The sequence below is a fragment of the Kryptolebias marmoratus genome, linkage group LG11, assembly GCF_001649575.2.
Source record: "Kryptolebias marmoratus isolate JLee-2015 linkage group LG11, ASM164957v2, whole genome shotgun sequence".
In the NCBI taxonomy this organism is placed as follows: Eukaryota; Metazoa; Chordata; class Actinopteri; order Cyprinodontiformes; family Rivulidae; genus Kryptolebias; species Kryptolebias marmoratus.
Window position 1 is genome coordinate 21,640,888 of NC_051440.1, and position 25,139 is coordinate 21,666,026.

The window sequence follows — 25,139 nt, forward strand, 5'->3', positions numbered from 1 at the left end:
GAATTAAAACTTAGAGGATTGTTTTTTTAAAGAGTGGCAGAAATGGGCTTCCACAGTTTTCTTATTTTTGAGCTGACTTGAAATATGTTAGCTATTTTTGTATCAAATCCATGAAAATCCATTTACACCACTTTGATTAAAAAACAACTTTTGGTCAAAACTATGAAATCCAATGTTCAAATTAAAACTTAGCATTTCATAATTATGGGATGCTAAGTCATAATTTTGTGATTGTATCTCGTAATATGGCAAAAGTTGGCTTCCACACAGAGCAGCACGTGCAGAATTTTACCCAATTATAAATCATTTTCAAAATTCTTTTATGCTCAAGTGTAAGTTTGCAAATACATAATCCACTATTTTAAATGTATGTTGATCTTTGCAGTTATTGTCATTGTAAACACATGTTGACATGTTGTTTACACTTTGTTTTGAAAATTAAAGTCGCAATGAAAAACACTGTAGTGATTTATTTACATATTGCAGAGAAGAAGAAGAAAAGAGACGATCTGACCATAACGTACAAAAACCACAAAACAGGACGTCTACTTAATTAAATACTGTTTTCTGAAACTACTTCTCAAAGTATCTTTATAATTTATCTTGATTTCCTGTTCAGGTACTTGCTCAAATAACCATCTTTTTGTGCTTTACACCATTAATTTAAAATAATGCAAAGAAATATTTTAGTTCTATTTATGTTTTTCTTCTTTTAAACTATTGATTTGCTGTTTGGTACATGAAGTTGTGCTGCTACTTTTTCCTCCACAGTTAAAAAAACCCCAGAAAAACAACAAACACCAAGAAGAAAATGTTTTACTTGTTTGTGGTAACCAGTTTAATACTTAAATGGTGGAGAAACTGTAAAACCCAATTTATTACAGCATACAATTCTCTTTAAACCACATTTTCTTTCAGTGATTAGATGAATTTCTCATTTATGCAAACAAATCAGAGTTGGTGAACCTGCAGGGAGTCAGATGATACTTCTGGGTACACATTTCCATCAGTCAGTAGCTGCAAAGTTAACAATCTATACTGTTAAAGACAAATCAAACAAATGTGCACACACACTGAACAGGGAGTCCATTGACTGTTTTCACAGGAATGCTGTCATTACAACACTAATACTGCCTATGTAGTTCAAGGTTTCTTATTTGACAAAAGCATCAATGCAGTTAAATATTTAAAATCAGAGATGTTGATGTTTATGAAATGTACAGGAAGGTAGGAACTCAGATATTAACTTTTAAAAGCGGGAAATGTTTCAATTTAGTCACAGAAAATCGACAGAAATGTATTTCTGATAGTTCGCTGGCTAATAAACAATGATAGAAATGATTAAAACATCAATGCAAATCTCATCAAGATCAGCCAACCACTACTGTATTGCTCTAATGCATAGTGCATATTTGTGCTTGTACAGTACTGCATTCTGTTTGGTGGAAGCACAAGGAGACGGATAACAGGGGAAATGTTGTGACAACAAGTGTAGCACGAGATACTGAAAATGTCACCCTGCATGTTATTTCTCTCTGTTACAATAAAGAAACAGTGAGAGAAGGACAATTTCAACATGACAGTAACAGCAATTCAACAAAATACACACCAACAACATGAGAAATCCTCTACACTAACCTTTGTTCACTCTGTAGTTATTTAAACCTGTGCAATTCAAAATGGGAAAAAGAAAACTTGACCTCAAACACTCGACCTCTATTTCATCCCAGCCTGCGAGATCTAAGCTTTAAGCTTTTTTTTGTAAAAATAAATAAGTAGTATAAAAAACAGTATTTATGCAACTGATCTGAAAATAAAAATCAGTTTAAAACGCGTCTCAAGAAGGGTGAAAGGAAGCTGAAATCCTTTATCAATCAATCATTTTCTATATAAATGCTGCGCTTCTCAAACACCCCTATGGAAAATGACAACTGGTTTAATTATGACTTGTTATACTCACAAAATCTATTATTACCAATGCTGTATTATATGATAAGTGTTTAAAAAGAATGTCATCAATAATGTCTAAGTTCGATTTTTGTTTAATTTCTGGTGAAAGAGAACAAAACTGGCCATGTTTGGACTATTCTAAACTGACCACTTGAATCTTCACCACAGCAGAAAAACAAGTCTCCCTTTCCAGCAAAATAACTAAAACATAAAGATATTTAATAATAAGTATATGAAATAAATATTAAATAGACAATAAATTATTAATAAATAACAGTTTGTGTTGGGGGAAGATTCCAGTGCAGTTTCACTGGCAGTTCTGTCTCAGTTCACTCCTCAGTTTTCTTCTTCCATGGCAGGAAGTCACTTCCAGAGACGGGGGAGCACGTCCTCCTTCTCTTCTGCGACCCAGGTAACCTGAGGGCCTGCCAGAGCCGGGTCACGTAGAGCTGCTGGGTCGAGGGAAAGGTAATCCCCCCCCATCCATGGTGTCTTTGCCTCTGCGTGACTCCTTCCAGACCGAGCCGGGGTCGGGGGCTGGAGCGTCGTCGTTAGGTACCTGGAAGGTGGGGCTGGTGGGCCAGGCAGTTACGTGGGTCACAGGGGGAGAGAAGGCTGTGGCTGCCGGACACGACTGTGTGGTGTTCCCGGAGCTCTGCCACAAATTTACGACTGAAAGCAAACACAATCACAAGAAGAAGAAAGAAAGAATAAGTAGAAGACTAGTATTCTATTTGCAATGAAAAAGGAGCTATAGAAATATGCAACAAAAATGCAAAATATGACATGCCCCCCCCCAAAAAAAAAAACTAATGTGGCTTTCTTAAGGAAAGTTAAGAATTTTAAGAAAAACTGTTTAGTTTTCAGAGTAAAGGACAGATAAACACTATACAAGAAAATAAAATAACCAGCAGCAGGGTAAGCTGAGCTTAGCGCATAGATTGAAAGCAGGAAAACGTGAGCCTGACTTTTGGTAAAAATGAGCAGAAACAATTTGATGGAACCACATAATGTTTTCACATCCTAAACATTCAGTGAATCAAAACTGTTGGTCAGTAAGCTCTTGAAGTGCTGTTAGATTGACTGAAGCCAGTAAATACAGACATGAGAGTTGTTCATTTTGTCTCTTAGGTTGAGGAAATCAGAAAACTTTGTTTTTAAAATGTCAAAGTAGTAATTTTAACTGCTTGAATAACAAGGAAAACAGTAAAAATTAGGATATAAAAACACTTTATAGGCTAAATAACAGTTTGAGAGAAGGTCAGACAGTTCAAATAAAAAGTCAAATAAAGCAGATTTGTCAGGAGCTGCCTCAGATGGATGTCTAAGGTTTTCCTGATTAGTATGTTGGGGAGTTTAAATCAATACAATTTCAAGATTCTATTGTGATCAATCAAGTGATGAATTAATTAGGCTGATTTTATTTTATTTTTAAAACAATTAGCATTGACTACATCTGAAGCAGAGTAAGTATGTTTAAACCTTCCTCCCTCCTGCCACCTCTGTATCACATTTTTTAAATTTGGTTTATTTGTGTCTATCAACAACAAAACAACAAACACAGCAGGACAAATTCAGGATGGTGTTTAAAACATTTAGAGACCTAAACTGTAGACTACCTGTCACCCTGAAGTATTCATTGGACAAGATTTAATTACCGTTTTGCTTCTTTTCCAAAATGTAGCTAATTGTAATGTGTATAAATATTAAACTATTAACTGTATGTGCCAAAAACAAAAAGAAAAAAGTAAAAAAAAGAGCTTTATATACTGTCTGTCCTGATTTCTAAAGATCTTCAGCCGCCATTAAAAGCTTTAATCAGCTGTTAGAGACTATTGGTATTACACATTCAAAGTCAAGTTTGACCATTAAAATTAGTGTTGATATATTATGTTTTAAAGTCCAGACTCATAAAAAAAGCAAATTTAATTAAATAAGCATTTATACAAAGCTACCATGCAAAGTTATGCATGCAAAATGAAAATCTCCTCACTCCGTCACCCGATGAACAGTGATATTAATACATTAGGTGCAGTGTTTCAGTCATCGGTTACTGTGTGACGCACATGTGAAGACTGAGAACATGCAGGACCAATTAGCTGGATGCAGGAGCTCTACTCTAAGAAATGTGTAAAGGTCAGCAGGTTCTCTAACTTGTTACCTGCGGCCTATGGAGGCTCTCCCTCGCCTTAGTTGTGGGGAGAGTGACGGTATTGAGACAGCAGGCTGCTGACAATCTACAAAAAACTGATAAATTAGACAAATATACAGAGTGGTGACACTTGAGGTTAGACAAGACAGAGAAAACAGGTGGATAAGACAGGGGGAGGCTTCAGCTTAGAGGGAAAAGACTAAAATTACTTTTATACAGAAGGACTGCACTGATTCTGGTCTTTGTTTTACATCAACGCTGCACACCGGCCATATTATAAATACTGTTAACTTGTTTTATCTGGCCACAGTGACTGTTAGAGAAATGACTGACTTCAACAATTACACAGAAATACCTGACTTTTCAATATTGTATTGAACTCCTGACACATAAAAGAGGGAGAAATGAAAACAATTCTTAATAATCTGATATTGTTGGACTCCAGGACAGCCACTTCATGAAGTCATTTCTATAACATCATCCTGTCGTCATTATTTGACAGAGATGTTTGAATATTATTTCAGAGAAATTCAAAATTGTAACCAAGCATTGCCATCTAGAGGAAAGATGTTTGCACTGCACCTTTGAGAAAAGGCCATTGTTTCATTGAAAAGTAAAACCCAATAAAGAAGATCTAACAACTGGTTTACATGCTGTTGAAACATTAGATTTTTCCTGTAAAATTCTTTATCTAAAGCAATTAACATAACATAACTGATGTAATTAGGATTTCATTGGATAAAATTATTTTAAGGCGTAAAAAGAAAAAAATCACAAAATCTTCCACAAGGAGGTGCTGTGAGTCATTAAACTGAAGATGACTCTGCAGTCATTTCTGTTCCTGGGTTTCATTTTTAAATGTTTCTAGAACTACAGGAGGATAAAATAAACTAGATCTCACTTTAAAATATTGAAAATTTTATGAAACATTTCTTGTGTCAGACTACCAGCTGTTAATTAAAAATCTTTTATTCAGTTTAGGTTCTGTAGTAACGATGCTTTGGGAATAAAGTGCAGTGTCAGCAGTTCCACCTTTCTGAGAGTTCCTGTATGTTCAAAGCAAGGAGACATAAAATCTTTTTCCCCTCCTCTTTCTGTATCCTACCTTTGCCTCTTGGCAGTTTGTACAATAGGTGGTGGGTGTGAAGACTATCATTGATCTTCCTTGTCTGAGGGAAAGTAGATACAGTCACGGCTGTAGGAGCTGGAGCTATAAGATATGAGCTGTTGACCGATCTTAGATCAGTGACTCGTCTGAACTCTATTATTAGCCTCTCAAGGTCTGCTACATTACAACTGGTGCTTCGATAGAAACTGGAGTAGCCCGTGTTTGCCTTATCTGAGGCTAGAACTAATACTGACACAGAGATGAAGAGGACTTTATAACTACAGAAGCACAGGGAAGTGATGATGGAGAAAAGCTTGACAGTGTTTAAGAGAGTTGTGAAGGAATGTCTGTGGCTTACTTTAGGAGGGCTGCTTTTTATCTTGGGCACTTTAGCACCTCGGCCGCGGTAAATCTGTTCATGGTCGAACTCCAGATCCTCCAGACGTTGAGTCAAAGCCAGTTTCTGCTGGATGGCCATACGGAGGAGTGAGTTCAATGTCTTCTTCTCATCTTCTGCTGCTGCGAGCTGCCTCTGCATCTCATCCAGCTGGGTAACGTACTCATCACATCTACGGAGAAACAAAAATGTTCATTTAGTCACCCTTGGATCAAAACAATTCCAGTATCTTTTTTTTTTGTTTCGTTTTCCACACAGAAAATTATATTTTCACTTCGTAAACTTAATTTTTACTTTCGTGGATTGTCTCTTACCTTGTGGCAAACATGGCCCTGAGAGAGGAAAAGGTGGCAGCATCTTCTTTTAAAGCCTTCAGTTCATTCCTCAGTTTCATCATGGTCTCTGTCACTATTGCCTTTTCATTCTCATACTTGCTCTTCAGGTTAGCCAAAGCGTTTTCTGCCGTCTGCAAAAGTGAACAGGAAGTTTTGAGGAGTTTTTCTTCTACAATATTTTTATGACTTCAGGCTTTTTCACAAGACACCTCAGACCAGGGCTTAGACACTTGACCGCCTCAATGTGATTTCTAAATGGCTGAGGCAGCAAGAGGGGGTTTGAAGCTAGCCCATTGGTGTTAACAGAGCCAGAATAGTTGATAAGTGAAAAGGTAAGTTGGCTTTGAGGCTCAATAATGTGACAAAGTAATGACATATAGTTTGTGATGACACCAGGTTGCAGGATTAAAACAACAACAAACAGATTTATTACCAAGGAGAGACTGATTATGATGCATAGCAACATTGAGTTTAAAAATTCGGACAAAGTTCGCTTTCTAAGACCACCCAGCCCCAGCTCATGTCTGTGCTGGACATGGCCGGAACTGTTTTATGAAAGACACTTAAGATTCAATGGGAATAAATACAATAAAAGTTGAGCTTTTACCTGCTTATTGGCCTTGAGCACCAGGCGGAGCGTAGCTATCTGTTCTCTCTTGGTACTCAGCAGGGACTTGAGCTTTAAAATCTCCTCCATGCAGGACTCCTTGTCTTTGTCTAGCATTGGTGCCAGCTCCCTGGCAGCAGCCCTCTGCCTGGACAGCTGCAATGAACGGTCCACAGCTCTCTGGAGATGTTTGATCTGGTCTCTGATTATAGCATTCAGGTTGTAGATGTTCATCGGCTCCTTCCGCAGATCCCCACTTGCATCTGTGGGCACTGGAGACGGACAACGAGAGATGCTGATGGTCGGAGACCCGGTGATATTGCGGCTGGGGCTACTATGGCAGGATGAAGAGTCCACTGAGTTAGTTGTAGTCTCACAGTGGTGAGTGTCTTTGGATGGGGAGTCCATGGGACTGCGTGGGGGGTCAGGGGAGCAGGCTGCAGACGTTGCAGCAAGGCGTCGTGCGAGGCGAGGAGAGAGCAAAGCCCGAGGATCGTCTGAGCCTTTGAGGCTGCCGCTGCGTGTGATGCGGCTCTGGCGATAATAGTCCAGCATGACGCGGTTCGGCGTCTCGTTATTGCAGAGACAGACATGATGGTAGAGCTGTGCCAACTCCTCACTGAAAGTTACCAGCTCATCCTGAGCTGTGTTCAGCATTCTCTGACTCTCTGTTGCAGTGTTTGTTGCTGCTCGGAGCTCTGCCTCCAGGCTCACCACCCTCTCCAGGGTCTCATGGTAGCTCCGCTCCAGATGTGATATCTAAGAAGAGAAATGATTTAAATTGGAAAATTTGTTGCAGTAAATTACATGAGCTAAGTGTAACTTTGACCAACCTGTTCACTTAGTGCCTGAACTCTGTCATCACTGTGACACTCTCCCTGCCCCTCCACTTCCTGGTTGTACTTCTCCTTTAAGGCCTCCATCACCGCCACCTTGTACTTACATTCTAGAATCTCAAACCCGTGGATATCAGGGTTGCGGTGGCTGTTGGCTGATGGTGACAAAGAGCCACCATCAGGTTTCTCACTTTCCTGTGGGTCATCGAGCTCTTTGTCTCCACTGAGATGTTTCAAGGCGTTGACGCGCTCGGTGAGACGATGAACGCGCTCGTTCTGCTCCGTCAGTGTACCCTGTGTGTGCTTTAACTGGGTTTGAGACTCCTGCAGGTTCATGAGCAAAGCTGCCTTTTCACGCTCCACCTGAGGGATGGAGGAATAAAATGGGATTTTATCTAGATGGTATGTTTTATTGTGTCTTAATTCCCATAAAGTCTGGGAAACAACTTGATGAAACCAAGTGCTGCAGATGGACTTTGTTATAAAAATGCAGTTGTTTTTGTTTTTTAACTTTTTTTGAATATAAAAATGCACTACCTCTGTGACCAAATTAGTATCAACATTATTATCAGGCTACTAATGACACAGATTTTAATTTTTATTTTTCATTTTTATCCTCATTGGGATTTAAAAAAACAACGTCCTGAAGACCCACCTGCAGCAGCTGCTGTTTGAGCTTCTGAATCTCCGACAAGTTCAGCTCACTGAACAGGTCCGGGACGAGGCCGTCTCCTTTCCGGCCTGCTCGGTAGTCCCCGTTCATCTTAGCTAACCCTGATCCAGTGTGGATGTGACCGTTGCAACGGTTGCTGTCCTCAATGTTGCTGTTAGCTGTGGGAACGACGCTGCCGTTAGAGCCGTTTGTTCCATTGGTCTCCTCGGAGAACTTGAGACCCTCAAAGCCGGTGACGGTGAGCGCCAGTTCTTTCCTCAGATAATTCTTCTGCTCACGCTCAGTCTTCAGGGCTTCCAGCGCTTCCTCCAACTGACCCTCAGAAATTTCCTTTAAGCGCAATGCATCTTCCAGCTGGCTGTTAAGGAGGACGGTCTCCTCTTCCAGCACCTTGATTTCATGTTTCAGTCCCTCGTACTCCACCTAAGGAGAGGTAGAGAGGAGAAATGTTATTACTGTTCTGCATTAGCTTTTCTGATAAAGAGTACATGACTAAACTCCAACCTAAAAACAAAGTGAAAAGATTTAATTTTTAATAAACTGCTTTTTCTTCACCTTTTGTAGCCTAATTTTTGCTAATCAGTATATCTGGAAATGATGGTGTTTTCAGATTAAAATCTAATCTTGATCTTCTGCTCTTCTGTTGCCTAAGACAAAATCATTTTCTGTTTTATCTTAGTAATAGGACATTTCTATGCATGACTGACAGAACTGCATGACATCAGCCTATTAGAGAGAAAACACTCCATGGCAAATAAATGATGACAATCAAATAACTGAGAGTAGTGATTGATTTCCCCAAAATAATACTTGCACTCAAGTGTGGCCATATTTATAAAAGTGACCCAAAGTTAGGCAAAGGATGTTGTTTCATCTCTAAAAGTGATGACAAATCTTCAAGGGATCAAATTTGCTTGTGAGTGGTAAAATGAGAATCACATGTCATGAGTGAGGGAAAAGTTACACCACAGTGACACGCAAACTCCAAAGCTGTTAGAGTACAAAGTGTCATGGCGATGATCCGTGTGCTAACCTGGTTCTGCTTGAGGGTGGACACTTGTTTCTGCAGAGTTATGTTCTCCTCTTCAAGCTCTGTGTAGTCTTGAAGCATCCTGGTTTCTCTAAACTTGTACTCCTTGATCTCTTCCCTCATCCTGCTCCTCTGTAGTTCCAGCATCTCGTTACTCTGTAGAGTAGGGATGAAAACAGAACACAAGGTTTGAGAAAAGAAAAAACAACATACAAAATCTAATACCGTTTTAAGATAGAGTAGTTGACAGGACAATATCACACAGATCAGTGATTTTCTTTTAATCTCACATTTTTTAACATAACTAAAGTCATAGAACTATGTCCACAAGGAGTTGCTTGGTTTGTAGGACACCTGAGCAAAATTATCTGCACTCACAGACCAACAGAATAAAAACAAGGTGGTGCTAAATATTTTAAAACTCTATTCTGTATTGACTTGAGGGTTTATTGGAATTGGTGCTCTTAATTTTATGGAAATATTAACGTGTCCACTAAAATGCAACTACTGGGAAGATGGAACATATGAAAGATAAAGAAAAAAACTTGTTTGCAGTATGTTTGGGCATTTTTGTTGTATTCTTGCTGCAGAGCTCCCTTCAGCTCCTCTGCAGCCCTCTGTGCATGCTGTTTGGAAGAACTGCTGACCCAGAGAGTGTCAGGAGTGAGCCGGTACACACACCAGGAGGGGGTAACTTCGAGCTGAGACACATATTAAACCCTCCAAATCTCCTGTGTGTTTGTGTGTGTGTGAGACAGAGCAAGCAATGTTGCTTGTAGGAGTGATATTTTCACTGAAACTAAAAACATCACAACACACTGTATCTTACGCATTATAATATTGAAACCAAGAAAGCAAATTTCAAGGTCAACAAAGCAGTGGTGATTCAACCAATGCAATGTAAAACCTTTTATTAACACCAACATGCATTGGTAATCACAAACACACACTTTTGACTTTTTGAAAACCCCATTTCTAGTGAAATATGAGTAAAAAGAATGATTTCTACCACATGTTAAATTGAAATAGGTTTCAGTCACCCTGAAAATCCATAACATGAAAAGATTCACAGAATCCACAGAAATCTGAGGCTGAGTTCCTATGGCCTCCAGGCGTGACCATACCACCATTTTGAAATGAAAATCGTCATCCTGGCTTGAGAACATTTCCAAAAGCACAATTAGTAACATTGTTCATCTCTGCATTCGTCAATACAGGTTGAAACTGGATCATTAAGACAACAAATAACTTGCTTACCACAGCAAGACAGTGTTAAACCATTTATGCATCCATTACATTAGCATGAATCTGCAGTAAATTAGTCTGCAGTCCAGGCCTGTAACTAAGAATACTAAGAACAGTTAAGAAGTCTAAAAAAATACACTGTAAATTATTGAATTTTCTGTATTCAGCTCCTCAGCTTTCTTGGAAATAAGGTGCAGATTGCTAGCACACTCGTGTGACAGAACAGAAAATTAGACTAAATGATATATGAAGTGGCTGAGATTTGAGGCCAATTATCAGTCAGTAAGCAGGTATCTTATCAGGGGTTACAGCAGTCAGGGTCAGGGAGAGTGCAGCACACAGTCTGTCAGAAAGAACTGTTTGAACCTCTAAATTATGGTTCACAGAACAGAGTATGACTGTGAAAGCCTCAATAAATTTGATAAAACAGTAATCACAGCAGATATCTTGTTGTTTTGTAATCATGTGTTATCGCCATCCTTGCTTCTGTTGTAAAGTGGAATCAGTAAAAGTGAATCTGATTGTAAAGTTTATGAGTGTGTTCTTTACTTTCAAACAATAGTATGTAATAAAAAAATGAAAAAGACAAACCACCATCTGAGGTTCTGCTAACAAATGAGAAAATATTTTAGACGTTTACGTATTTGTCTAAAACCACGTTAAACTGACAGATTAACGCAAATATTTCTCCAGCTCATCTTTCTGTGTTAACTCTGTTTGTGAAAAGTTGGTTAGACTATCAATAAATCTTTATTAGAGGGGACCTTTGCCAAATGAACCCCCCTGTGTGACAGGAACACCTGCTGTTCTCCATGAAAGAGCTACTCTTCCTCATTAATAACCATCATGTGTGCAGATGAAGATTTCAAAGAGAAGAAGAAAGCTTCTCATAAACACGCCATTATCGAGCCATCTTAGTTCAAACGTGTGCATCAGGATACAAACTAGGCTTATCAACTAATTATCACCTTAATTAGGTTGATACTTTAATTCAACATGATCCAACATGTGTCATATTTGGATTTGTGAACCTGATGTAAGTTTATTACACAAACGATAACTCTTCCATCACATCGCTCCCTGATCAGTTCAGTCAATCAGACAAGAGCGAACCGGCTCCTCTGTTGCTGCACATGTGCCGAGCTCAGGGAATTTCGCTTATTCCCCAGCTTAGCACCGGATTTACCCCCCCACAATGGGGTCATGGCTGCAGTGTCTGACCCCGGGTCAAACTTCAGCGGTTCTCAAAACACTGGCTGCAGACCAGCGAGCTTGTACAAGAATCAGGTTTGAACATATGTGCACAGACATTGTTCTTTCTGTTTAAGGTTTGACCCCATGTTGTCAGGATCTTCTGGTTTTAATCAAACAAATGTGTCATGGTAAGTTTTTCAACAGAGAAAAATATCTCATGGCTAAGATAATGAAATGCTTTTTCAGAAATTACATTTTTATTCATATAGAAGATCTTAAAGAGGGTATTTTTAAAATAAATGGAATAATGTATGCACACACGCACAAGCCTCATTTAGCTACTACAGTGCTGTCTTACATAGTAGAGGTACTAAATGACGGATCATGATGCAGATCTGGATCCAAATTAAATAATTATAAATTTATTTTACAATTACATTTGAGAATTATATATATATATATAATCTGTACCATTGATTGAAAAAACATTTCTTTAGGCAGCCTCACTGAATCTTAATTAAAGGCCACTGTTACATAGCAGCATGTTCTTTTGTTTTTCTAACAAGCAAAATATTATTTGTCTAAATCTATGTATGCAAGCTCACCTCTCGAAGCTCCTGCAGAAGCATGTTGAGCCTCTCGTTCTCTGATTGGGCGTTGGACGCCACAGAACGGCTTAGCGTTACCTCCGTCTGCAGCTCCAACAGTCGACTCATGTAGTAGGCCTCCTTGGACGCAGATTCCTGCAGGAGCGTCTCCTCATTGGTCTCACCAACCTTTGCCACCATACGCTGGTTGGTGTAGGCCTGGCCGAACGCCTGAAGAAGCCATTAAGAGGAGGGTTAATCAGGAAGACAAACCAAGTCTGCAGTAAAATCAAAACAAAACAGATTCTTGTCCCTTAGCACAACATCCTAAACCATGTGAGGCATTTGCAGCGACAGTTCTGAACATCTTTGTTGTACTTTAGCTCACTGACAGCCCCGACTGCTCACTTGTGTAGAAGCTGCCCCTCACATCAGACACCCGTTGTGTTGCTCATGAGGGCTGATGTTTCAATCTGATCAATAGAAACAGTGTTCCCATTTTCCTGACACAGGTTTTCACAGCTCCTAAAGCTGACTTGTCATGATAAAGTCGCTGAGGCCTGATTGAGAAAATCAAAGCAGGCATCAACAGAATAAACAAGCCAATTGTAGTGGGGCTACTTTCTCAAGGTGAACAGTGACAAAAACAAAAGTTCTGTGGTTACACGGTATCAAACTGCAGGGTTGCATTAAGGCAGAATTCCACGAGTGGAAATATATTCTCCTTCACATCTGTGCAGCAGCTGCTCTGAGTGGTTCAATAAAACTATGACCCATCCTTCACTTTCTCAGCACATCAGCAGGAAATGAGGTTATGGAGCCTGCAGTCATCTCAGGGAATCGAGGAATAATGAATCGATACAGCACTGTCTGGAAAAATAATTAGGCTTTATAATTGTGACATAAAACTGTTAAATCAATATGCATAAATTTTGCAGTCTTTAAGATGCAACTATTTGTAGTAAAGCAAATTTGTACCACTCAAGTTTAAATACAGTGCTTTTCCTCCTTTTGCCTCCCCTACAGAGGCCCCACCCACCACCCCCACCACACACACACTCTTTTGTTCAGTTTCCCAGGTGCCCTCTTTTTCTCTCCAGGGAGGAACAGTGTGAACGTAGAAAATGATGTGAAGAACAAACTCTAGAACAAAAGCCAAACAGCTGATTAATTGAATGCACTGTGTGAGTGAATGAGCTCACACTCTCACCTAAGATGAGAGACTCAGCCAAACAGCTGTGTCCCAGTAGGCTAGAAAATGAAACCCTGGCTCCAAAAAGTGAGGTAAAACAACGATAATGTAAAGGTTATGAGATTTCTTGGCTCTGTTTTGCTCCTTTGAGGTTGTCAGATAATCAATAAAAAATCCACAAGCTTCCAGACAAAAACTCTCATGCAAACCAAGTAGGTGAAACATAATAAGCACTGAAGTAAGTCTGGTAAACAAAGGCAGTAAGTCTCAGTTTAAGAAAATTAAAAGCCTAGCATTCATTAAAAGAACGCATATAGCCTGCTGCCTTTCATGTCAGCATTTTACAGATTGCCTTATGCTAAGAAATAATGGAGTTGAAATTGTTTTTGTGAAACCTAAAAACAACATGATGTGCAATCTCATGCACTATCATGAGATGTTTTGTTTAGAGTATGTGTTGAGAATGAGTCACAGCTTCTACTACATCAAGTTTTAGCTCAGTATCTGTAAAATCAACTGCATTACAGACTTTTTTGTGGGATCTATCTGGTGGATCACAAGATATTTTGCCAACAGACACAAATTCACACACAAAATCATTTATTGCCTATCGGCAGCTGTCATAAAAATAAAATGACTGCCAAGCACTACTCCACCTTATTTTTAAAGCACTTTTCAAATGCAGAAAAAAAGATAATATGAAACCAAAGGTAGAACATAGAAAACACAAAATTGAAGAATAAATGTGATAAAAATAACACTATGGAAACGGTTCTGACAACTTTAAATACTCAACTTTTATTTTCAACTATCGAATTTTGTTTACTTGATCTGACTAATAAACAAGTTGGAAAAGCAGAATCCATCCATCCAGGAGACACACAGAGTCTGTCCCAGTTGCAGACAATGAATCAGCAGCTACTCATCCACAGAGAAGCGGTCGGTCTCTGCTGCATAATGAAAGCAGATGTTTTTATAACGAGCCTCCTTCATGGGATGAACCGTGATCCTCCAGTTCCTCTCGCTCCATCTCCATCCCCACTTATACAAAATCACAGTGAATGACATTGATGGCCATAGCTACAGTATGTGTTTACATATAAAAGAAGCAGAGTCTCCTCAGGCCTCGTTGCAACAACCTAGTGACTAAAAATAATAACAGGACTGCATTAAATGACAGATGAACAAGTCCCCTGTGTTTGTGTCCTACTTGGAAAACTAACTTTCAAAAAGTGGACAGATGAAAGTTTAACACTCTTTCCTCAAGAATATTGTTTGGAGTCACTACTAGCAGCATGTTTGGATATTTCTAATAAAAGCCACCTAATGTATTCAGTCTTCAAGCTCCTTTGCCTCATGTGCCTCAGTGTCCAGACAAAAGAATCCACTTCTACAGATATTCATCCCTGAGGCCAAAGCAGGAGGTGCAACACAAATCCTGCACCAGGGTAAGAGGAGGAGGAGCGTGTGTAACCCTGAAATCATATGCTGGCTGCTGCAGAACATAATGAGGAGCCAGGGGATGGCTTTAGGGTGTGAGATCATGCATTAGTGTGCACAAAGACCGGATTTTAAATTATTTTTTAAATTTTCATTATTACAGGGTAATCTAACACAGACTGGAAAAAGAATTTTATTTGTAGTAATGAAATTCTAGCTAGGGATTCACAGCAGATTTGATTAAATTTTCCAAGTTCTGAGAGCTTAAGGCAGATGCTAGAAGCTGGAGTTACAGTTACCGTCAACCTCGTCCTATGATTTGAGTTTCTTTGCTTTCAAATGCTCCTAAATGTTGCTTCTAATTGGATGATTTCTCTTTTTAATATCAGCCCAAATTGTTAATAACAGCAAAAAAAAAACAAAAACTATTAAATGATGCAACAATGAGAAATTAGAACAAGAGAGACATACTAAGCCTTTTTTTATAACTTGACACAGTTTTTTGAGATAAAAAAAAAAAAATCTGTGATATGCTGTGTTCAACGAGATTACAAGGATTACAACCTGATCATCAGGCTATCACAAGACTGACACAGAAAAACAGAAAGAACTATTCCACACATATTCATTCCTATGGCCAATATTAAATAATTGTTTTACACATAAGTATTTATGTTTTTTTTTAAGGATTCACATATTGAGCACAGTCTTGCTATGATTAATTCAATTAACGGCTTTGGGTTTTTAAAAACACTGAGCCACTTTTAGTAACACAATGACAAGCTGCATCATTTAATACACCAGTTGCAATCCTTCCGCATCACAAATCAGCTTTATAAACGCTGGACTTCACTGTGGAGCCATCCCTTACAGCGTTTACATTAAAATTATTTGCCTTTTCACTGTTATTTTGAAGAGTTCTGCTAACTTTTGTTGTTGCACTGATGGAACATTTAGCAAAAGAGACATCAAAATCTCTACTTTATGTTGAAAAAGTAAAAAAAAAATCACTCAAATGCTCAAGTTTTTGTTAGCTACTGTATATGTTTTTAGGCTCTCTTTAAATTGCTCTACAATACATGAAGAAGAGAAACGGGTTACACTGGATCCCATTTATTTATTTACTGAAAGATAAGAATTATGGGACTTCAATTTTTCATTTTGAGAGAAAAATTAAGTAATGAATGCTGAGCTTGTGATTGTAAGGATAGAAACACCAGACAATAACAGCTTGCTGCAGACTACTCTCTAATCTAAAAAATAGGTGTGTGTATATACACATATAAGTCACTGCATGAAGATGCAGAAACTAGTCAACTCACATGAGGCAAAAATAGAAATTTCCACAGAAACAGACAAACAGCAACACTTTTGGGTCTTGTCCAGATGGATGTCCCAGCCAACAACGTCAGGGATTTCAGTACCATGGAGAGAGACAAGCAGGACTGCTGCTGAGAAGTCACGCAGTTGTGTGTGTGTGTGTGTGTGTGTGTGTGTGTGTGTGTGTGTGTGTGCATGAGAGAAAGCAATCTAACAGACACCGTGGTGATAAAAGAGGAGAGTTGTTTTAAGTGTGTACACCTGCATATTTCAAATTTAATTGCTTACCAGCCAGAATCTTATAAACTGAGAACGTAACAAAATTGATGATCTACAAATCTACAGTCACAATAAGAATTCACACAAAAACGCCTTAACAACCACTGGGCAAATAAATCCACAACACAGAAGATGCACTTCTTATTCATTTAAACATAATGCTCAGATAAAAAAAGATGATGAATTTCTAATTTAGTTTTTTTCCTAATCCATATTTCTTATGTTTTGAGTGGGAGGATCATAGCTTTATAGATGGACTTAACTAGAAAAAAATCTCTATTCAGAGTTGCAATTTTTGCGATATAGCCATGGACAGAGAGTTATTTATAGCAAGCAAAGCCTTTAACAAGGACACTAGAATGTCCCCATCTGCTTCTCAACCACGGGGAAAAGTGCCAAGTCAAGAGATCTGTCATTTACAAAAACACAAGCAATGTTGGCACAAGCAAAGGGAAGCAGGGCTCTCACAGCCCAGCTTCTCCACAGGTCAGTTGCACAGAACAAAACGCACAAATAAAAAAGTTTAATCAGACAATTTAACATCCATTTTACAATTCAGCAAATCTTTTTCATTCTGAATTATTACTGATAGTGATGAATGTGTTTAAGGGCCGCCAGAGGTCCGGTAATAAAGCAACAGAGGTGTTTACAGTTTATCATTGTAACAGAGAGCTTTGGCATGCTCTAAGTGTACAGTATAAATCCTTTAGTTTAATTTCCCAAGCTGCAAAAGAGGTTCTCTGTATCACTGTCTAAACTCTGAGCTACTATAAATGCTTTACAGAAAATAAGAAGATTGGCCTGCTTACAGACTATCCTCACTGAAATGCTATTCAGAGCAGAGAAGCCTATTAGTCCTCTTATCACAATATGCTATTACGCTGACACTTATGGAAAAAAAAAAAATCTATAAATGCACGATAAGAGCTGGAAAAAAACCCTTTAATGTGCTTCATATTGGAAAATCTGAGCCATTTACAAGAAAATCCACAATAGTAGTACATCTGCTGCTTTCTTACCAACACAATGTGCACAATACAGGCTGTGAGAGGCTGAGACGTCTGCCAGTAAACAGGCTGTGTTCTGTTAAAACCACGTGGTGTGTTCAAGTGATTCAACTTGGCTCAAGTCTGCTCCACAAAGAGATGCTTAAATGATTTCCAAAATGCCAATCTCTATTTTGCGCTCAGTCTGTATTTAACTGAAAGGACTAAACTTGGAAAAAAGCAGCTGCATCAGAGTTTGGTTTGCCAAATTCCAGGAGAATTTATTTACAATCCTTTTATTCCCTTCCACAAACCCATCTTTATATTCCCTTTTTCTCATTCTCATTTGTGCATTTAGGCTCAGCAAATTAGGCAGTTTCAAACTAACCATTAAAATATTAACTGATGCCACTGTAGTCTTAACAAGAGGATGTAGATTTTTTTTTTTTTTTTGCTATTACATAGGAAGCTGGAATGAGGGAGTCAACCAATGAACTGCAAGGACTCTACCAGCTGAAACTGTGTCACTCTCTTTGCTTCGTAATGTGCCTTCCAGGAGATCATGAGCTAGTCAACCACAAACAAACACACACACACACATAATACACACTTAAAACCGTTTTATAACACACATACTAAAAAATTGTGGCCTCTGGCACATTTGTACAAGCTCTTCACTGGCATTCACTCCTGACTGCTACCATTTATTTGGGGAGAGTACAAGAGCCGTCGGGTGGGAATAGAAGAAAAGTAGGAAGTAATGCAGCGTGTTCACTGAGTACACTGATGCATACAGACAGATGGAGAAAATGACAGAGGGGAGAAAAAGAAGAAGCAGAAAAAGTAGATTAATACATTATAAAAACGAATATTGCTTTTAGAAAGTTTGATAAAGTATTTTTTATTTAATTGTGTGGATTTCCTTTCTTTACTTCCCACTATCGGGAGCAAGGAATGCAATACTGTTTTGTATTTGTGAGTAATTTGTCATTGTATCAAGATTAATAAATTAATGTCTTAGTTAATAAAAAGTACAAATCTTACAAAATGTAATAAAAAATGTTTAGAAGCCAAAACAAATTCTGTTTTTCAAACTTTATCTACAGATGAAAAAGCACTAAAGTGATTGACTCAATAAATTATAATGTTGGCTATCTGACTAAAGCAATTTGGTTCTACTCAATATCTGTTAAATTTATTTCATCATGCCAAATTAATCTGGCAATAACTGTTTAGCCCTCATGCTGATTTAAAATTCCTATGCAATACTTCAGAGACACACGGCAGCCCATGTCAGGTAGTTTTGCATCCGATGGTGCAGATGTTTAAGCATGAAAGTGTGTTCTTGTGTGACTAAGTTGTTTTTTTTGTTTTTTTGCTGCCATAAGGTAAAGTTGTGTTGCAGACAAATCTTTTGCCTCAGGGTACAACTTGATAAACAGCAATTCACTGAGGAGTATGAACACAGAATTAGCAGACAAGATGATTTAAAGTAGTCTTATCCTGTTTTGTAAGCAGTGTGTGACGCATCTTAAAGTGCTGTCTAAAAACTTTTATTTATTTGCAATAAAGTAAAAGATTTTAATAATTGGAGGCTAACAAGTAATCATAAATGTTTTGTTTGATTTGGAAGTTTAGAGCACAAATACTAAACTCATAGTTTTCCCAGCATCTACTATTTAGAGTGCAATAGTACATTTTCAAAGCTTGGAAGAAGTTTTTCCTATTAAGACCAATTTTATTATCCTTGAGTTAGCACTAACTAGACTGCATACTTGAATGCAAGTTCAGGAACGTGTCTGGCTCATGAAAGAATTAGGACACCGACGTAAGGAGGAAGAAAACTGGAACACAAAATCTATAATGTACAACACATTACCTCCATTTCTCTCTTTTTACTACCATCCTTCATTCCTTTTTGTCCAAGTATATTGAAGGAACAAAATGCAAAAATATCAAGCTAAATGTTGACATTCGCACAAGGAAATTGTGCCAAATTGTGGGCAAAGTCATGAGGATTTTATTGATGTATAAATAAAAGCTTTGATAATGCCTCGGTTTTTGTGCCAGGCAGCTGGAGGCACAAGAGGGAGAGACAGAACAGATTCAACAGATAACACTCTGCCCTCTCTCTGCAGTGGGTCTCTTCTGATGAAGAGGACTCTGCCAAGCCAGACAAACACACTTTACAGGCTGCACACAGTCGCTCTCCTAGTATCGACACATGGGGCCTCTGAGAGACCCAAAGTGCTTTTGTCCAGACACAGAAGAGCCGTCAAGCTCATAGAGTAGTGGAAATCTTTCTAAATGGCTGTTCAAACATCCTACTGATATAACATCAGTAATACAGCAAAGTCCGTCATTAGTTTATGTTCCTGTTGTTTTATCTTTCTTCATACATTTTTGTTCCTTATATTCAACATTGTTTACTTACTAAAAGTTTACTTCATGACAAATTTGACTCAGTCATCAGGATGACTTTCTAATTCTATAGTCAGACTTAGTTCTATAGTCAGTTTATGCAATTTCAAAATAGGGATAATTAACTTGCTACTCAGTCACTTTTAATTCAAATGCATATTTACATAATTTTCTTACATTTTGAAAAGCTGTACACAGTATAGGTCATGTAGCTTATTCAGTTTCATATAATAAAATCAGCCTTGCTTGACAGGGGGCAGAGTTTAAATAGATTAATGTGGCAATAATTTATTACATGCCTAACCCTGTACACCCCATAATACTGTAGAATAGACAAAGACAGACCACTGACCCTATTCTGTCTTTGGCTGTGCATACTGTATGTTCATATGCGCTATCGTGTTTGTGAGAAGTGCTGAGGGAAATCACTGGCAGGATGATGCTCATACAAAAGCCCCATTTTCTGCACAGAATGTCCTCTGGACATTTAGATAGGACTTTTCTTTTCCTGCATGTTGAGATGATGAGCAGGAAATGAATCCAAACAGTAGCAGAATTGTATTACTTTATCTAGATAAAAAGGTAATAAAAAAAGCAATCTAATAACATTTTCAGTTATGATTTGAGGATGCAAAAATTAAAACTGATTTATATAAACAAGAGACAAATGACTCAAGGACACCAACTAACATTACAAAAGAAAAATATATGGACTGTGAATGAAACAACAAAAGTTTTCTTAGAGGAAAGACAGGTTGAATTTTTTGCTACCCTTTCAGAGTTTGCAGCAGACACAGCTAAAGTAGACCACTAATCAATACTGCATCCTGCAGGCAAGAGAGTCCTGCTCCTACTGTATTTCACTGCAGCAAAATGTAGCTTTTTTTCCCCTTCAAAAAAACCCCAAACTATTCTGTACTGGCTTGGGCAGGCACGAGGAGTCTTTGCAGATTATTTAAGACATTTCTTGTTCAAATAAGAAAAAAAACATTAAGAAGAAAAAGAACTAATGTATTCAATTTAATTGTATAAACAATAAGCAGTAGACAGTTTTTTTTCTTTGTATAAAGTCAGCCACTTTGTCCTGCAGCTATTTTCTTTATATTTTCATTAATAACCACACACAGGTCATCCTCTTACACATTCACAGACACAAGTAAAACCCCCAAAAAACACCATGGGAGAAGAAGGAGAAGTAGTCCCAAATACAACTATTGACTTTTCTTTTAGGTTCTAGGAAAAAAACAGAAAAATACACAAAAACAACGCACATGGCTCTTTTTCTACAGCTCAGTTCTCTTCACAAAACCACCGCTGTTCTGATTACAATAGCAGGTAGGACAATTCTTGAGTACTCCTTTCTGACAGCTATCCAATAAACATTACGTCAAAGTTCAGCCTAATTTCTAATTAAGGTGCTGATTCAACAGCTATTTCGTCTGATTGACTGTAAAGGCATTCAATTCTGTCAGATGCATTTGCATCAACATGGAGTGATTCCCCACAATGTATGCTACACAACACTCAATAGAGTGCAGCTTGGCTCTGACATGATACATTTTCACCAAGCAGAGCAGAAATCGATGCATAATTACCACTTCACTCCAGGGGGGATCACTGGGGAGGAGAGGGAAAGGGGGGGAGGTAATAGAATATGGTGAGCTGATGGTTTAGATGTTGGAAAAAAAAAGATGGAATGAACACCATCTCATGATGCATCAATTCAGCTCCTCCATACGTGTTTACTGCCCTTCTACCCATCCCTGCACACAATAGAAAAGCAAAAAGGAGGGAAAAAAAACAACCTGTAATGGGTTCTTTCTCCCCAGAGACAGGAGGTTGATTTACCACCTGTCTGCTTTCTTTTGTGATACCATGAAACCCATTAGTGTCCTCAGCAACATGTAACAGTAAGATAATAAAAAAATGCTTATAGGTGCTTGCATTTTGTCAATATTTTTTATTAGTGAATAAAATCATCCAGATGTGCACAACAAAGTGGACTGGAATAACTTCTGGCCTGATCGGTTACAACTCATTTTGTTATTTCAACTTCGTAAATGACAGAGATGATGCAGATTGTCATTGGGATTTACTTCAAGTGCTGAGAACAGAAGTGTCCTGAACACAATCAAAAATCACAAAAGTTGGTTCCTACACAGGCTTCAAATCTCTAGGAGCTAAAATGTGTGTTATATTTCGGCAGGATTAACAAACTCGTTTTCACAAACTTCCACATAGTTACCTTTCCTTTGAAGACTATAGTGTGGGATTGTTTGCAGGAATTGGTTTAACTGAACAAAAATATCCTTATCACACAATAAAGAGTGTCAGACCATTACATTTTAATATACACCTATTCTAAACGTATTGATGATGGTATCATCATCATCATGGCTCGGAAACTAAAACTTATCCTGCTCTGCAGTGGTTTCATTCCCGTCCATCGACCTCCTACTCTGTCCAGTCTGAGGTTGATCTGCCTGGAGACAGCTCTAACAAGCCAGAACCAGGGGGATGGGGTGTATCAGGCACTGCTTAGGCAGCTATCCAGAGACGTACAGAACTCACACACTGGGCCACATGAAATAAGAGCGTGACTGGACCATGAAGCAGAGAGAAAGACAAGGAGGGAGAAGGAAAAACTGATCACTACAGAAGAATGTTTGAGTTCAGCTGGCAGATAAGAGATGCATGTCTTTGCTTTAGCAGAAAACAAACAAACCAAAAATAACCAAGATAATATTAGCTAGAACTAGATTTTCTTGATTTGATGAATGTTTAAAGAAAAATGTCAGTCTGCTACATATAACTTATTTTCATAAAATATTTGTTTTGTATAGCAGCTAAGTATTTATTTGTATTTAGCTGTGAACCGTGTGAAAGCTAATAGCACAAACAGCACCAGAGAAAAGTGGCCTTAGATCTCCAGCAGCTGGTATCTGGACTGAGGGCAGAGGACACACAGGTGAACGAAGAGCATATGCAAACACAGGAGCAACGTGAATCCATAAGTGGCAGGCTTGGACGTGAACACCTGAGCCCACAATGACAAATACTGCATAGCATCAGGTGTAATGTTTGCCACCTCCACATGCTAACTATTAAAGACATAAAAATAAAGACTGGTCTTCCCATAATAATACTAAAAACTGTCATATTTTATTCCACCATCTCCTAGAGGCTATTCCATTTTCCATCCTCAGTTTTGATAAGGCGAGTCTCCTGAGTGCAGAGAGAGACAAAATGATGTTATTGGAGTGGAAGCTTTGCACCCGGGAATTCCCTCTCATATTCATGGAAGTAGATGTCAGGCAGACAGGAATGAGAATGTGAGCACAAAGACAGGCAGGTGGAGAACGGTGCAGATGTAAACCGATGATAGATCAGAACAAAGAACATTGTTCCTTGCTGCTCATGTTATGTCTGAGTGATGAAAATTAAAGTTTTGCTACACATATTTATATGAACAACAAATGACTGACATATAATAATTACCCCCACAGGGATGAAAACTATCACAAATCATTCTTTATTTTTATTTTATTCAGACATTGCTTTATCAGCATTCATTGCATTCATTGACACTGTTACAGCTGTCCTTCTCCTACTCACCTAACATCTTTTTCTTTTTTATCATATTTTCCACAAAAACCGTCATCTAATGACGCAAAACTGTGAGACAGTCAGACAGTGTGACTGTGATGGTTGTTCAGCATAACAACTATTGTGATGTGCACTAAAATCTGTCTGATTTACAAACTAGAATATGGAAATAAAAAATACAAAAACAGATTCAGAACCATGTGCATCAAAAACCTGAAAATTTGAGTATCGGAGCAACAGATGTCACCCCAATATGTTTATGTTTTTGGCTTTAACTGGTGAGCCAGCAGCGCACGCATCCTTAACATTGCCTAAATGTCTAAAAGTGTTTGCGTTATGTAATCTTAAAACAAAAGGAAAAAAAGCAAAAAATGGTTTAATATAAACATGGGTTTCATTCTATGCAAACTGGGGTCAACAAATGTCCTGAGAAGAGGATTAAAAGAGCTTAGAAGCAGTGAAATGATCAGAAGATCACTACTTGGACAACAATATATTAAAATAGAACACAACAGAAGAACACTTTAAAAAGTTCATTTAACAGATGTATCAAAAAATGTCTAATTTGACCAACAAATATCTTATTATCGTATTTAGTCATTTAATACATGGACTATCCTCTATTCTAGTTCCAGCACATATATTTAAAAGGCCTCCCATGTGAAAGTCTGTGCATGAAAATGCAACTACTCCTCTTCCTCCTGGACTTTTGGCTCTCCATAACCTTGAAGTCCAAAGTCCTGTCAGCATCAGCATCTTGTTACTATAAACAGATCCATGTATCCATAATGAGTAAATGTAGCAATAAGCACACCCAGCATCCATTATTCAGGCTGGCTCCCACAGCACTTTTCTCTACAGCTCATGCCACTGCATGGGATTTTCCAACAAGGATGAAATGGCTTCTAATTAAAAATCTTTAAACCTTTATTATCATTATAACTCTTTGCACATATTCCCATAAAACCTTTATGTTGCACTTTAGCACAAAAGAGGCAGCATGAAGAAGCTCTAAATATTTAGGAATTTTTAAAAGTAGTTTATTTTTGATAGAAGGCTCCTTGTAGTTACTTGAAAGAAACGAGTCTCCTGAAACAATATATCATCAGTGTCAGAGGTGAAGAGTTTCTGAGATGCAAAGTGAACCCATTCACCGCTCAAACATCTTCTTTTTTAAATTTCTATTTTAAGGTAAAGTGTTCATTTTTACAAGCAACACTTCCTTCCCTGTTTTTATGAATAAAGACCCATTTAAGTCCCACTCCCCTCTCTGTATTCCCCAGCAGGGCACACCGGTTTCCAGACTCCCGCAACCAGGCGAGGTCGCAGCTGGCCGCACTGCGCTTCTTTGGGAGCACCAGAACCCGGCGGGAGATCCGAACTCTTACCTCCTGTAACTGCTCCAGCTCCTTCCTGAGGGTCTCCTGCTCGGTTTCCAGCTCTGCGTACTTCTGCTTCAGCGCCTGGTTCTCCTCCAGGACGGCCAGACCGCACTCCGCAGCCCGGATCTTCTCCCGGTTCGCCTCGGCCAGCTCCTGCGTGAGCCTCTCCACCTCGGCCCGGTACTGATCCACCGATTCCCCGCATCCTCCCCCGGCGGCCATCGCCCCTTGTTATATTATTATTATTATTACCGTAGTTTATTTCTTTTGTTTGTTTGTTTGTTTGCTGCTCCTCCCTGTCGCTCCTCCGTCTCGGACAGAGAGGCAGAGCCGGAGAGAGGAGAGAGGCGGGCGGAGGCTGAAAGATGCTGAGTGTCCGCCCCTTCTCTCTCCTCAGAG

General features: G+C 38.6%; 1 protein-coding gene across 3 annotated transcripts; it reads right to left on the reverse strand.

The window, feature by feature from the left end:
* Positions 1 to 812: 812 nt before the first annotated feature.
* bicd1a (bicaudal D homolog 1a) lies at positions 813 to 25,139 on the reverse strand. 3 transcript variants are annotated; one of them, XM_017418832.3, is made up of 10 exons: positions 24,747 to 25,139; positions 12,133 to 12,345; positions 9,092 to 9,244; positions 8,041 to 8,481; positions 7,383 to 7,748; positions 6,550 to 7,308; positions 5,922 to 6,073; positions 5,569 to 5,779; positions 4,112 to 4,197; positions 813 to 2,622 (listed from the first exon to the last, which is right to left on the reverse strand). In XM_017418832.3, the coding sequence occupies exons 1-10, from the start codon at positions 24,960 to 24,962 to the stop codon at positions 2,502 to 2,504; spliced, it is 2,718 nt and encodes a 905-aa protein (XP_017274321.1). In that variant the 5' UTR covers positions 24,963 to 25,139; the 3' UTR covers positions 813 to 2,501. The 3 variants fall into 3 exon arrangements, with proteins under 3 accessions (XP_017274321.1, XP_017274322.1, XP_017274323.1); XM_017418833.3 differs by having other exon boundaries at positions 2,487 to 2,622; positions 4,112 to 4,187; positions 24,747 to 25,138; XM_017418834.3 differs by lacking the exon at positions 4,112 to 4,197 and having other exon boundaries at positions 2,492 to 2,622; positions 24,747 to 25,136.